The 15,858-nt window shown below is 44.0% G+C and overlaps 1 protein-coding gene across 4 annotated transcripts in view; it reads right to left on the reverse strand.

Moving 5' to 3' along the window:
- PALM2AKAP2 (PALM2 and AKAP2 fusion) overlaps positions 1–15,858 on the reverse strand; it is a 447,965-nt gene that overhangs the window by 136,340 nt on the left and 295,767 nt on the right. For all 4 annotated transcript variants that reach the window (XM_066367466.1, XM_066367468.1, XM_066367467.1 and 1 more), the window contains one exon: positions 2,099–2,184. In XM_066367466.1, coding sequence (XP_066223563.1) covers positions 2,099–2,184 — 86 coding nt within the window. The remainder of the gene's footprint in view (positions 1–2,098; positions 2,185–15,858) is intronic.

A 15,858-nucleotide genomic window follows, 5' to 3' on the forward strand; every position in this document is an offset into this window, starting at 1 on the left:
TTTCTTCTTCTGTCTCTTATGAGGACATGTGTCATTGGACTTAGGTCCTACCTAGTTAATCCAGGATGATCTCACCTTGAGAGTCTTAACTTAATCACATCTGCAAAAACCCTTTTCAAAACAAGGCCATATTCACAGGTACCAGGGTTTAGGGCTTGGCCAATATTTTTTGGGGGGGAAGAACGGGTTCATAATTCCACTTACTACACTGATTAATTTAAAATTATTGATCTGGTTCATTTGATGCTCCTACCTACATTACATTAGTACATTTAGAGGGTGTTTTTAATATAAATGCTCTTAGTTCAAGGTTCTTCAGAATGACAGTAGTTTGTTTATGAACAAATTCACTTATCTGAGTCATGTGTATTTTTAGAAGCATGACTTTGTCATTGAAAATAAGACTTGGTATTAAAAGGTTACATATAGTAGAAAAAAAACATGCAGACAATTATGACACTGCAAAAAATTTTGCACCTTTTTCAGAAGGAACATTTTTAAGCACTAGGGTAGATGTGTCTATCATAAGAAGAGTAATAATGGAGGAAACCAAACCACTTTAGTGATTTCTGCTGATATTCCCTTTCAGAAGTGTCAGTGAATCGGGTGTTATTGTAATTAACATTATAACAGAATGTTTTGTTTTTCCAAGGCCAAAGGGGTAGATCAGGAATAGCCAATATTGCAAGGCTATATGAAGTAGCTCATAGAAACAGGAATAGCTGTAGATACATAAATATATATAATGAGGAGCCTGTTGTTAATTAATGAACATCAGGCACTTATAGACACAGAAAGAAAATAGTATTTTAAGATGGATAGACGGATAGGATGGATACATGAAGCAGTGTGGGGTGGGGAACAGCATGAAACTCAAGGGAAAAAATGAGGATGGCTGATTAATTGGGAAGTCTTAAAGACAGGGATCTAGACAAGCACTTCCCCAAGGAATATCCACCTAGAGGTTTCACAAACTCTCTAGTGAGAAGAGACTGGTATTCATGAGGGAATTTAATAATATATGTGCAAATTTATTAGGGTATTTAAATACATTTCTATTTTGCCCAACTTGTTAAAGTATATATATATGGTGTTCATTCTTCACAGTGGGTTCAGTTCTTATGAACTGAAAATCCTCTTCTTATAAAAATGCAATTCCCAGGTATGCAATAAAAACCAAGGAAACACCAACACATCATTGCAATTTATATTCTTGTCTTGCAAATTCTGCTAAACACAGTGACAAGCAAATGGATTTTCAGTACCAGATACTTATTTAGATTAGTTGACTTTTTTGACCAATCAGGCTATACTACCCATCTTTCATTTCATTTCACTGTGGTATTTTTGTTCACTTTCTTTAACATTGTTAACATAGAAAACATAAGTTCAGCCTTCACTTTACAAGGGAAGGCCTGAATAAAATCATCCTGTATATTTTTTTGGACAACCCCTATCAGTAACTCCAGCAGTGAACTGTCTCTGGTTATATCTCCATAGAAAAAAAGAACATTACTTTTTTGTTTTGCAAAGAAAAATTCAGAAGTGACATGAATTCCTTAATCTAGGCAATGATTATAAATTAACGCATTTAATTTGAACAGTGATAATTAGGTTGATTTCCAGATGACTCATTTTGTAAACTGTTCGTGTCCCAGCGGGAGTGGGCCATGTGCGGCCTTCCCGCTGACATCAGTGGAAATCTTGAGTCAAAATCAAAGCTACTTTATGCCTCTCTGACCTTTCTTCACAATGCACAGTGGGGCCCAGTTTCTCCGCTCTGAATTTTCAGATTGGCTTCACTTGTGCTCATGGGATTACCACTTGCAGACAACCTACATGTGGGTATTCACTGGAGCCCCTCCAACAGCCTCACTGGAAATCACATCTTGGGTTCTAGCTTTCAAGCAGTTTCCTAATCCAGATCTCAATTTCCAGGAAATCTCCTCCTGTCTTGGTGACTTGCTGAGGCTTTCAGTGAATAGAGTGAGGGAGACTGGGTTGATGGGCACTGCTCATTCTACCCCCAGAAGTCTGTCACATGCTGTTTCCTCTAGAGGCGCACTTTGAGAATCAAAGTAGAGGAAGGACGCCTTACCTTGACGGTCATGTCTGCGCTGGGTGTTCCTGCAGCATTGGAGGCGGCCTCATCTCCCTTCAGCAGCACGCTCTCCCACTCGACTCCTGGAAAATAGCAGAGCAGTGGCATTGGAGCCAAGTACACCCAGCTGGCACGGACAGACACACTTGTCGTTCTGCAGCTCCCAATCCCATGTGATTTGTAAAAGACACCGATGATCATCCCCAGCACCTTACCTGCCTGGCAGTTACCACAGGGAAAGCTTCCTTTTAGATTGTGGGCAGTCAGCACCTCCTTTGTTTTGACTCCAAATATGGAGTCCATTGTCTAAATCCCGTGCTGTACAGACAGTTCTGTTCTTAGCCCAGAGTGAAGAAGAGGTTGGATGAACTCCTCCCGAATCCAGGCCTTATATTGAGGTCTTATTTAGGGCTTAGGGTGAGTCCCAGAGCAGAGAAACATGCACATCTGAATCCAATTCAACAACCAATAGAAAGCATTCTGCATTATTCATTGTCCTACATTCCACACACCTACTAGAAATAACTGGGCTTTCACACTCACTTTTAAAATCTATAAGTGCTTTTTCTCCCAGTCTTGATAAAGCTTAGTGTTCCTTTTCTTTTCTTAAGCTGTCAGACGATCTTCAAAAGTGCTTATTTGTCAAGATATAAGATTTTGCTCTCTCCAACCTCAACAAAGAGGTAGGGGCTGATGTTTTGAAATACCTAAACAGAATATAGTAATGTAACGATGTGCGTGAATGGAGGTGGAATGGTCTGTATTCATGAAAAAGTTTGAAGTAATGACAAATATTATTTTTAAAAACACAGATTTATTGCCATTTAACCTACAATAGCCGAGATATGGAAACAACCTAAGTGCCCACTGATGGACACATGGATAAAGAAGATGTGCTATAACTACTCAGCCATAAAAAAAAGAAAAAAATCTTGCCATTCGTGACAATATGGATGGACCTTGAGGGTATCATGCTAAGTGAAATAAGTCAGATAGAGAAAAACAAATGCCACATGATTTCGTGTATATGTGGAATCTAAAACAAAACACAACAAATGAACAAAGAGAACAAACTCATGCATACAGAGAACAGATTGGTGGCTCCCGGAGGGGAAGGAGATTGGGGAGAGAGAAATGAGTGAAGGGGACTAATTGTGATGGATGAAAAGTGGACTTACAGTGGTGAACGCTATGCAGTGTATACAAATATTGATTACAATGTCATACACCTGATATATTCATATATAATCTTATATACTAGTTTAACCAAAATAAAAATAATTATGCAAGGATTTTATAATTATATATATATATATATGTATATGTAAATATATATGTATATGTATATACATGCCACCACCTGGAGAATGAACAAAAGCACTAAACAGGATCTCAGCCAGAAGAAGGCAAGATGTTGACAGTCGTCACAGAAGCAACCAGTAGAGTCTGTCCCAAGAGGACATACCCATAGATTGCGATGGTAGGCAGAATCGCTTATACTTTTAAAATTTCTGTTTTCTTTTCTCTTTCTGCCATTAGTTTAGTTAGAAATATACACATGAATTCATAAGTTAAGTACACAGGTGATGCCAGGACTAAGCCTTACCTCCCAGTGCTGATTTCTTGGAGATTAAATCTTAGGTCAACAGCAGAGTTGAGGACAGTGGAGGCTAAGGCCTCTCCACCGTCTCCCTCCGCTGTGAGCACACAGCCCCAACCATTAGCCCCACTGATCGGGGCGCTCATTAGGGCCTGAGCAAGGAGAACCCGTAAGTGTGTCTGTCAGCTGTTGTTTGCTCATCAGTGTTGCCTTAGAGGGCCCTTGTCAACTAACTTGTCAGCTCCTGTGGGCAGGACCGGGCCTGACACCCAGTCAGTATCACCCAGGTGTCTGCTAAACGAGACATGTGAGTTTGGGCAGCCAGGTTGGAGGGACAGGAGCTCAGAGTAGGGTCTGGGTAAGAGCAGACAGTGCTCAAAAGAGACAAGAGAAACACTAAAGGAAAGGGTGTGGAGGGCATTGATTTACACTAGATGCTGAAGAAATAAGCAGACTGTGATTTGTCCTGTCCTCCAGAGCCAGGCGGGGTCTGGTGGCCCTGGACACTTGCCAGCAAACCCAGAAATAGGAATGACATGGAGGTGTGGTCACCAGATACAAAATGTCTGGGTGGTAAGACCCTGAGGACAAAGGCTCTCCATTCACGGGCCCAACCCCCAGGCCCACCTCACTCCACACTCACCCCTGGCTCAGAGCAGGGCTGCATGACCTATTTCTCTACCTGAACTGCCTGGAGTTGGAAGGGGCCTTGTGACTGCCTAAACTGCTTTCACATTAGGGGAGAAGGCTCCTCTACAGCGTCACCTGATGGGTGCCCCTCCGCCTCTACATGGCTCTTCCTGGTCAGGTCCCTCCCCACCTCCCAAGGTCACGCTGGCTGGGCAGCTGAAATGGACTGCCATAAAAAGAGCTGAGCCACCAACAGATTGGTTGGGGGGGAAATCCTAGATTCTTCAACAGCTAGGAGTGTTCCTTCGGATTGCGGGGATTTTGGCAAAGCCTTCTCAGATGCGTCCAACCTTCCCATCCATTCTGGCTATTCCCTCTCTCACCACACCTCTACCTCAGTCCTCACCAGCCCCCTGGCCGAGACACAGCCAGAAAACTGCACAAAGTCTGGAGCCCAGCTTTTCATGTGAGACCACCGAGGACCCGAGATGGAAAGAATGTGCCAAGGTCTCACAGAGAGCAGCTGGCACGCTAGGACCAAAAAAAAGACGAGATTGCCCGATTTCCAAGAGCAGGGTTATTCCTGGGGCCCAACTTATATCAAACCCATTTTATAGACAAAAGACAGCCCCACTGTGAAATCATTTTGCTTGATCACAATGAACAAAACGGGATTAAGGTTGCGTTCTCACTACATCCTAGCTCTCTTCCTCGTCCAAGTCTCTGCCCAGGTGTCTCGGAATTGAGACTTTCCCAGATATTTCTCTTACTTTTAATTGCTTTTGATTCTCTGTGGGTATCCAAAAAAAAAAAAAAAAAAAAAAGTCACTTTGTTCTTGGAGGAGTTCTCAGCGAGGTGGTCATTAAAACTTAGCGGAACTGCAGAACAATGATTTGCCTTTAAACACTGGGCTCTGGGAAACCCCACCCACGGATAAGCTGATGGGGCTGCTTCCTCGAGTGGGAAGCCCTGCCCCGGGGTTTGGAAGGGTGGAGCAGGATGTGGCCCCACCCCAGCCTGCCCTGCTGCAGGTGGCCACTCATCCTTGCCCCTGAGCCCCAGCCTTCTCTTCCTTGGCACAGACGTAAGGCTGGGTGGGCCCTGGGGCCTCTAGAAGCCATGGCAGCCGGGGCATTTCCCCTTCTCTTGGCTCCTCTCCCTGAGATGAGCTCATTGGGAAAGAGAAAGGGCCACCCTTGGATGACAAGTTATTTTCCACACACTCACCCAGAGGTCGTTTCCCCCTCCCCCACCGCTACGTCCCTGAGTAAGGGAAGATTCTCTGGGTGCCTCTGAGCGGCAGATGTTCAGGAGGCTCAGGATGCACAAAGAAAAACCTCAATATCTTGCCAAGTGTGCCCCCATGCCTTCTCGACCGCATTGGTCTCCCCACCAACATGGCCACAGTGACACCAGTCCTGACAGCTAAACTGTGCTGAGGACACACGCTAGGTCGAGAACTATGTCTTTACGTGTCTCATCTCGTTCAGTCAGACAATACAGGTCCATGAGGCAGGTACAATATTATCCCCACTTTACAGAGGAGAAAGCTGAAGTTGAAACAATTAAAATGGAACTACTAAGGAACGGAACCAATACTCAATCCAAGCACTCTGACCTCCGAGGCTATTTGCTTAACCAGTCACCTTATGACTACTACTCAAAAGATTAGTACTTCTTCTGTTTTCAGAAACAGAAGAACAGAAAACTTAGGGTTCTGTTCATAGAAAGGACATTTCTTCCCTGTGGTTCCAATTCAAGCTGGCTTCAGAGCTCACAGTGCATAGGTCATTAAAGGTTTTAGGGTGAGGTCCTGGAGAGATACAAATGGGGTTTGGGGGGCTGGGTGAGTCCCCACATATACAACAGTATGTGATTGCAGGAGAGAAAGGGGGCAGGGTGAGGTGGAGGAGGGTAGGGGGGGTTAGATGGCGAGGGAGGGAGACTTGACTTGGGGTGGTGAACACATCATGTGATGTAGAAAAGCTGTACTGTAGAGCTTTACATGCACCTGAGTCCCATGTAATTTCATTAACCATTGTCACCCCCAATAAATTCAATAGAAATTAAGAAAAAAAGAAAGGTTTTAAAGTGAGGCCCCTAGAGAGATGCAGAGCCATGCTGGCACTGAACCCAGCCCAGGGCAGTTCAGCAAACATGTCCAGGGCTTCTCTGTGGCAGCTCGCGTGGGCAATTCCCCTTTCATGCAGGGGGAACTCCAAGGCATGGTTATGTGGGATCCCAGAACAGTCTAGTTCTGCAGAGGGTGACCTGAGTCGCAGAAATTTTGGAAGATGGAAGAGGATTATGACTATAAAGCATCTAGTGCCTCTGAATTTCACGATGGGTTTAGACAGCCCACAAAAAAAAAACAACAACCCTGGACAAACACTGGGTGATGTGAGAAGCAGCCATGCACGAGGAAGATGTGCAAACTTATAACACTCCGAGCTGGAAAAGAGCCTGCTGCTTCTACCTGACTCTCCCGGTAAACATGGGCTAGGAAGTGATGATGATGATGATGATGATGATGATGATGATGATAATGGCAGCTATCAGTTCTTATATGTCATGCTTATATGTCATCTTTGTATATATTTTTTCACTAATAGTAAAAAAGTCACAAATGAAATAAGCACTATTTTTATCCTCATTGTCTAGATAGCAAAAATGAGGCTTAGAGCTCAATAATTGGCCCAAGGACACACAACAAGCACTAGCAGACGTGGGGTTTAGATGCGGCTCTCCAGCCAAGTGCTCACGTCGCTAAGTGCCTCTGCTAACCGGCATGCCCTTGATTAGAAGGGGAGGAAGGACAGCCCTCTTGAAATCTAGAAGATACCTGTACCTGATCACCATATGCTTTACTCTATGTAAGCACGTGCCCACACACGTGCACACATAGACATCTATGTGCTTGCCTGGGTGCACACATGGAGATCCACATGTGCACACATGCATAACCCATGTGTGTGTACACACACATGTGTGTACCAGGACATGAAGCTGCAATAATTTTTCAGCTACCATTTACTGTACACTCCGGAACCCCGGACCTCTCTGTAAGGAGAAAAGACTTTTTCCTGTCAGGGCATCCGAGAGCAGGCCAGGAACTTGGGTGTTTACCTTCCAGCTCCGCCCTCCAAGGGGCACTTTCAGCATCCTTCCTGATGTGAAGGGGCAAGCAGACCCCCACTGTGCGAAAACAAGAGCACCAAAGCATCGTGGTACAGCGTTTACAATGAGTGTTACAAGACCCTTGAGGCCCAAACCAATTTTGAAAATGGCTTGTTTGGGCTGGCCTGAACCATTCCTGAGAAATGAAAGCCTTTTCAGGCAGCCGCGCGACCTGCTGCAAACTCAAGGGACTGCTCACGAACAGCTTCCCTAGGCAGAGGTTCAAGAGCCAACAGCTCTAAACCTGGTTAATTCCCAAATTAATCTGAAGATATTACCATTCAGTGGGGCTCTTCCCCGAGTTTAATAAAGGATCCTGTTATATTCTCTACAACATCCTAATTATTAGCTTTATCGGCCTGATTTCACTAGGCTGGAATGATATTTGATATTTATCCCTAGACAATGGGATGCAAAATTAAATAAAAACCCAAGCTGCCATCTTGGATGCAGTTCCACAGCAGAGGAGATTAATAAAACATCAGATGATGACAGGGGCATATGTAAGGTCCTTGGGCTCTTGGGAGGGTCAACGCCCCCGCTGGTGTGCTGGGACTTTCCCTCTCTTGGCCGTGGAAAGGGTGCCGTCGGACTGAAGGCTCCATGGACAGCATGGCCCGTGGAGACACGGAGAAGCTGGTCTCTGCCATGTCCTTCCCAGCAGACTCCTCCCCTCCAGTCCCACAGCCAGTCCAGCCCTCTGAGGCCAGGTTCCCAAGCTCACATCTGTCTTTTCAAACCATCACCATCATTAGTTTTCAGAAATGTAACTGTGGTTACATCACTCCCCACCCTGACATCATTGCTTGCATTTCTGCCGTGTACCACTGCCTTTGGGCCGGGGACACCCAGAGGGAAGGACCTGACCCAGACCTCAGAGCTGGAGGTACGGAGGTTTTCTCTCGGGACACTTTGATTTCTAGCACTGCTTCTTTCCTCGCTGTATGGGGCCTTCCCCCTCTAGGTGGTCAGGATGTTCCATTTCCTCCCTGAGTTCCGGGCATCTGCCAACAGAGCTTCCTCCCCTTCCCTTGTGAGGGGGAGAGGGCTGTGGTGGTGTCAGGTGACCTGTGGGAGCTCACCCAGCCATTCAGAAAATCCAATGGAATTAAGTAGAAGTGTACAGGAAAGAATGTTTTGAAAAGAATCCTCTAGAAAGTTCAGGAAGATTCTTAGGGCAATCATCAGAAATTATAAATGGTGAACTGTCTAGCTCATAGACATGCTTTAGTCTGCAAGACGTTGTTGTTGCTTTGAATGACTTAGTTGCCAATATTTAAAATTCACAAGAATTTATATGAACATCCAAACATCTAATTTCTCTTAAAAAAAAAAAAGAGAGAGAGAGAGAAAAGAGTTGGCAAAACTGGGCTCAGAATCCTTAGCTCTACATGGCAGCAACTGCTAAGAGCTGAGACTGCTGATCTGACAGCCCTCATTACCCATCATGCTCCATTGTTTTATTGCAGGTTGAAGTCATGCACGGATATTTTCTGACTGGCCCCTGATGGTATCTGAGTAGACAACTCCAATCTGCTTTAATTCTCTCAATGTCCGTCATAAGGAGGCTCAGAAAAATTGTGAACTAATCCCATTCCAAATTCTGTTCTGAAGAAGACTTTTTGAAGTAGATTGAATTTAAGCCATCAATTAAAAAAATAATTGCCTTGGTCAAAGCTTGTTGAAAACTCATTGTGGAAAGTGGCAGAACCACATGACTATTGACTTCACCAGCCTTAGTTTCCTTTACCTGAAAAATGAGGCTAGTAATAGAAAACTCAGGGTTTGGATGTGGGACAACTGAAATAATTCATATAAGTCCTCAGCTCAGGGCCAGGAACACAGCAGCTACTCAAGAAAAGATACTATTATCATTCTGTTTATGCTGTGACAACACAGTGGCTTCACTTTTAAGTAAATGACTTCTAGGAATACGCAGCCACACAGATTGTGGCTAAGAAGAGTGTTACCAGGAGAGACAGCAGAAATTCTGACCTAAGCGAAGCTTCTAAAATCTTTATGTGGTTGGGATCACAATTAGGATCTCTACTGGCTGATTCTGCTAACTCCTATGAATAGTGGTGATGAGTAGTTCTTTTCCTTACTCCTCAAATGATCATAGTTCTTAGTCTCAAGTAGAAATGACTTGAGCCACAAGGGAGTTTCTGACTCCCAATTCGTAGATTTAGGGATGTGCAGGTGGAGAGAGAGCTAGCTAACGGTAAAGCCCCAATCTCCAGTTCTTGAGAATATGACCGTATATGGACATAGGGTCTTTAAAGAGACAAATAAGTTAAAATGAGGCCATTAGAGTTGGCCCTAATCCAACAACTGGTGTCCTACAAGGTGAGGGTATCAGGACACACAGAGACATGCCAGGGTGCATGCACACAGAGGAAAGACCGTGTGAGGAAACAGGTCACCTGCAAGCCAAGGAGAGAGGTCCTCAGAAGAAACCAACCTGCTGACACCTTGATCTTGGGCTTGATCTAGCCTGCAGAACTATGAGAAAATAAACTGCTGTTGTTTAAGCAGCTCTAACAAATCAATCCACCTGGGTACCACAGGGTCTGGGCATAAAACAGGAGAGCCTTTGACTCGCAGCTAATGGGCATGGGGCAGTGGGAGATTCCCAGAAGCAGGTCCATGGCAGGGTTTGGGATCAGAGCCTCTCCCCAGAGTCAGGGAAGGAGGAGGAGCAAGACCAGTGATGCAGGACGGGAAACAGAAGGTGGTCAGGATGGGTTCCAGAGACAGGTGGTCAGGATGGGTTTCAGAGACAGGGCCAAAGCCCTTGACTGGGATGTTAAATGCTCTTAGCAGGCTGTTTGTGCATAGGGGCTTGTTTCGCTTAAAGGGTTTGAGTATGAGCTGCTTTAGGCTGAATGGGCTAAAGGCGGAGAATAAAAGATATCAATTATTTTTAATATTATTTCATAACCCAGTTTTCTGTGTTTTGTTTTGTTTTGTTTTTTCAATTCAAGAGTACTTGTCTGATTAAAAACAAACAAGCTTGATGTTTCTCAAGTTTAAAAGCCCATTTGGGAGTTTGGCTTGATCCACTACAGAAGTCTGGAAGCTAAGGCCCAAACACTGTTTGAGTGGACTTTTGGGATGCATCCATAACTTCACATCGCAATATTTATATTCCAAACTCTTCTTTCACTATTATGTGCAAATTTATCTACTTCTTTCCTGGCGACAGATGCAAAGTTTTATAGCACCCACACTTAAAACGACACAGGATCACTCTGGTGATTTAATATACGATGGGGACAAAACTTAGTACTGCGAGTTCCTCCCATTCTTCCTCCCCACAGCTGCCGAAGGAATCTGGTCTTGGCTGAGTCCGTGTTTCTCTTTTCATCCCCCTTAAAGGAGAGATCAGTATTTGCCAATCAGTATTGGCTAGGCATTTATAATTCATATTTTTGGAAATGAGTAGGAAGAGAAAAGCTGGAAAGGCAGGAGGAAGGGGGGAGGGAAAACCAAAAGACAGATGCTAAGCTGCCTAGATTTTAGATAGAGAGGTAGACAAATGAATGGATGGATGGTTAAATGGATGGTTGGATGGATGGGTGGATGGATGGATGATCTATTTAATGGATAATATCTATCTATCTATCTATCTATCTATCTATCTATCTATCTATTCACCTACCTACCTATCTATATCTATTATCTATCTATCTATCTATCTATCTATCTATCTATCTATCTATCTATCTATCTATCTATCTATTCACCTACCTACCTATCTATATCTATTATCTATCTATCTATCTATCTATCTATCTATCTATCTATCTATCTATCTATCTATCTATCTATCATCTATCTATCCATTGAGAGACACACGTGGTTTGAGGGAAGTCTTAAGGAATCATAGTAGACAGTTATTACTTTGTCCTCTCCAACCCTGATTCCTATATGTTATGTGAATAACACCCCTATTTCCCTTTGGGGAGCTACCCTTCATCCCTGGTCTGTGTGATTCAGATAGGGCTATTTATATTCTTCACTTTCCCTCCTCAGGAGGTGAGCATGGGACACAACGAGAAATTTAGAACAAGCATGTGACAAAAACAAGATGAATAAGTTGGCCCAAAGTGAGTCAGCCACGGGACTTCCCATATAGTGTTGGAAAAGGGGAACCTTCTCAGTGAGTCAGATAAATGGCTAAGATTGAAGCCTGAGGGTCCTGGCGGCCGCCATAGCAAAAGAGCTTTTCCAACAAAGAAGCCAGCTAAGCAGGAGGCAAAGCTGAAGAAGGGAGTTCGAGTCAAAGAACGACTCTAGACTTTGCAGTTTTGAGAAAAAAAAGTAGAATCTTCTTTTTAAAATTATTGTGAATTAGGATTGTGTCATGGATGACCCAAAGAGTTCTGATTAAAACAGAAAGATTTCAAGATTCCAAGCAGCTACAGGGGACAGAGAAAGGGGTATTCACTGATGTGCTTCAGGAATTACAAGTTAAGACTGGCACTCCTGTTAATGATTTTTGGAAGCTGGACTCTGTCTCTGTGCATGTGACATTTCACCAAGACTGGACCAAGTGTAGTCCCAGGTTTAGTAGAGCCCTTTACAAGAGGACTCATAGGAATAGGACATGTCATGGTTGAAAAGATACCTGCAGTCATCTAGTTATATTCTCCATTTAATGCTCATATCTCTTCTACTCATTTTGATTCTATTTGTAGGACTAAGGAAGTTATTACCTGCAGCGGTTTTCAACCAGTGGGTCGTGACCCCGGCGGGGGTCGAACGACCAAAACACAGGGGTCGCGTAAAGCCACCAGAAATACATATTTTATTTAAAAATGTATTGTATAGCCTGACCAGGCAGTGGCGCAGTGGATAGAGCGTGGGATGCAGAGGACCCAGGTTCGAGACCCCGAGGTTGCCAGCTTAAGCGCGGGGCTCATCTGGCTCGGGGGGGGGGGGGGAGCTCACCAGCTTGGACCCAAGGTCACTGGCTTGAGCAAGGGGTTACTCAGTCTGCTGAAGGCCCGCGGTCAAGGCACATATGAGAAAGCAATCAATGAACAACTAAGGTGTTGCAATGGAAAACTAATGATTGATGCTTCTCATCTCTCTGTGTTTCTGTCTGTCTGTCCCTATCTATCCCTCTCTCTGACTCTCTCTCTCTGTCTCTGCAAAATAAATAAATAAGTATAGTAATTATTAAAAATAAATAAATAAATAAATAAAAATAAAAATGTATTGTATAATAAATATGTATTTTCCGATGGCTTTAGGCGACCCCTGTGTTTTGGTCATTCGACCCCCGCCGGGGTCGCGACCCACAGGTTGAGAACCGCTGCCTTAGAGGCAGTTGAATTGTGTTCCTAAAAAAAAGATGTTACAGTCCTAACCCCCAGCACCTTATATATAAAATAGGGTCTTTGCAGATCTAACCAAGTTAGGATGAGGTCATTAGCATGATGTCCTTACAAGAAGAAAGACAGATGCACAGAAAAGGCCACATGAAGACAGAGGCAGGAATTAGAATCCTGCTGCCACAAACCAAGGGGTCACCAGAAGCTGGGAGAGGCCAGGAAGGATCCACTCGAGAGTCTTCAGAAAGAACATGATTCTGACAACACTTTGATTTTGGACTTCTGGCCTTCACAACTGTGAGAGAATACATTTCAATCCAGAAACAAAAAACAAACAAAAAACAAAGTTGTTTTAAGCCAGCAGTTTGTAGTACTGTGTTATGGAAACTCATACACAGTCTATTCCATTTTTACCAAGTTTCAAGTCAAAACGCACTTGATACTGAGCTAAAATTGAACTCGATGCAACTGATGGCCCTCACTCAGCTTTCTGGAGTAAAACACATATCTCCGCCTGCCACTCCGAAACAGCCTTCAAGTATTCCAGGCCGTGACTATATCCCAACTGATATGTGTCTTTGTTTATGTTCCTGGTCCATTCACATCCTGGTGCCTCTCAAAGACGAGTTACGGATAGCCACTGAGCCTTTCGTGGTTTCTTTAGTGGCCACCAGAGCTGACATAATCAACCTCAGTGTCTTCTTCTTTAAGATACGAGATAACAAGGCTTTGGGATGGGCTGCAACCCAGTATTAGGGGTGGTAGTTGCTATCTCTGAAACCCCTCCAAACTGATACCCTTTTATTCATAGTCTTAAGGAAATATGGTGATGATTAAAAACTATGATGAAAAACTGTTAGAGGAAGAAGCAAAACCGTTAGCCACAGAAAGAACGTTGCCAAAGGCAGCATTTAAAGATATCCTGGCTCCTTTCCCAAACAGGGATGCAGGGATGTCTCTCTGGGAACCAGTCCCACCCCTTGCTCACTGCTCCCAAGCCCCCTCTCCCAACCCCACAGCCAGAACCAGAGGGAAGGTCAAATTGCCCTCAGGGAGCCCATAGCCCCAAGCCTGAGCCTTAACTTGGAGGAAGTCTCCACTAACCCAAGATACATCCCTACATTGATGTAAAACAAATTACTCAGCATTGAGGGAAATTTGGATAGGGGAAAGAAAGCCTGTGAACTTGTCTTCTAAGTTTTTCTCCAAGAGTAAAACTATTACCCCAGAATTACAGGGTTCTGGGCACATGCTGATCTTACAATGACCATAGAGGCAAGGTGTTCTGCCAATTGTGCCAATTTCTGGCAATGTCACTGACTCCGACCGATTACACTCCCATGTCCCAAAGACTTGGCGCTTTGGTCTGATTCTACTGGGGTAAAGGTAAGATGCCTTTGTCCTATTTAGCCAGTTGTCTTCACTTTTGCTTTGATGGAAAGGTAAAAAAAAAATATTTCAAAAGTTTTTTATTTTTTATTTAATTTATTTATTTATTTATTTATTTATTTTGTATTTTTTCTGAAGTTGGAAACAGGGAGGCAGTCAGACAGACTCCCACATGTGCCCGACTGGGATCTACCCGGCATGCCCACCAGGGGGCGATGCTCTGCCCATCTGGGGTGTCACTCTGTTGCATCCAGAGCCATTCCAGCGCCTGAGGCAGAGGCCACAGAGCCATCCTCAGTGCCCAGGCCAACTTTACTTCAATGAAGCCTTGGCTGTGGGAGGGGAAGAGAGAGACAGAGAGGAAGGAGAGGGGGAGGGGTGGAGAAGCAGATGGTTGCTTCTCCTGTGTGTCCTCGCCAGGAATCGAACCCGGGACTCCTGCACGCCATGCCGTCGCTCTACCACTGAGCCAACCGGCCAGGGCCTCAAAAGTTTTTTATTTTTATTTATTTATTTATTTATTTATTTATTTATTTTAAACTAAGCTTTGCCCCACACTTGACTGTTGCATGATGGGTGGTGCACTCTTTTTATTTATTTATTTATTTATTTATTTATTTATTTATTTATTTATTTTACAGAGACCAAGAGTGAGTCAGAGAGAGGGATAGACAGGGACAGACAGACAGGAACGGAGAGAGATGAGAAGCATCAATCATAGGTTTTTCATTGCGCGTTGCAACACCTTAGTTGTTCATTGATTGCTTTCTCATATGTGCCCTGACCGCAGCCCTTCAGCAGACTGAGTAACCCCTTGCTGGAGCCAGCGACCTTGGGTTCAAGCTGATGGACTTTTTTGCTCAAACCAGATGTGCTCGTGCTCAAGCTGGCCACCCCGGGGTCTTGAACCTGGGTCCTCTGCATCCCAGTCTGACACTCCATCCACTGCGTCACCGCCTGGTCAGGCAGTTTTTTATTTTTTAATTACTGCTTACTTTCAATATATTTTGTATTGGTTTCAAGTGTATAGAATAGTGTTTAGATAACCATATACTTTACAGAGTATTCTCCCGATATTTCCCATAGCCAACTGGCACCACACATAGTTATTACAATATTATCAACCATATCCCTGTGTTTTACTTTATGTCCTTATGACTATTTTGTAACTGCCAATTTGTACTTCTTCTTTCTTTTTTTTTTTGTAAGTGAGAGGACAGGAGATAAAGAGACAGACTTCTGCAAGTGCCCCATCTGAGATCTACACAGCAACTGTGTTTGGGGCTGATATTTTAATCACTCAAGCTCTCTTCAGTGCCCAGGGCCAATGCTTGAACCAACTAAGCTACTGGCTGTGAGAGGGGAACAGAGAGAGAAGAGGGAGAGGGAGGGGAAGAGAAGCAGATGGTCACTTTTCCTATGTTCTCTTACCAGGACTCAAACCTGGGACTTACACATGCCAGGCCAACACTCTATCCACTGAGCCAGCTGGCCAGGGACTAATTTGTTCTTCTTAATCCCTTCACCTTTTTCACCCAGACCCCCAACCTCTTCTCCTCTGGTAACCAACAGTCTACGCTCTGTGTCTATGTGTCTGTTTAGAGAAAAATATTCTTAACTA

Source organism: Saccopteryx leptura, chromosome 2 (genome assembly GCF_036850995.1).
Source record: "Saccopteryx leptura isolate mSacLep1 chromosome 2, mSacLep1_pri_phased_curated, whole genome shotgun sequence".
In the NCBI taxonomy this organism is placed as follows: domain Eukaryota; kingdom Metazoa; phylum Chordata; class Mammalia; order Chiroptera; family Emballonuridae; genus Saccopteryx; species Saccopteryx leptura.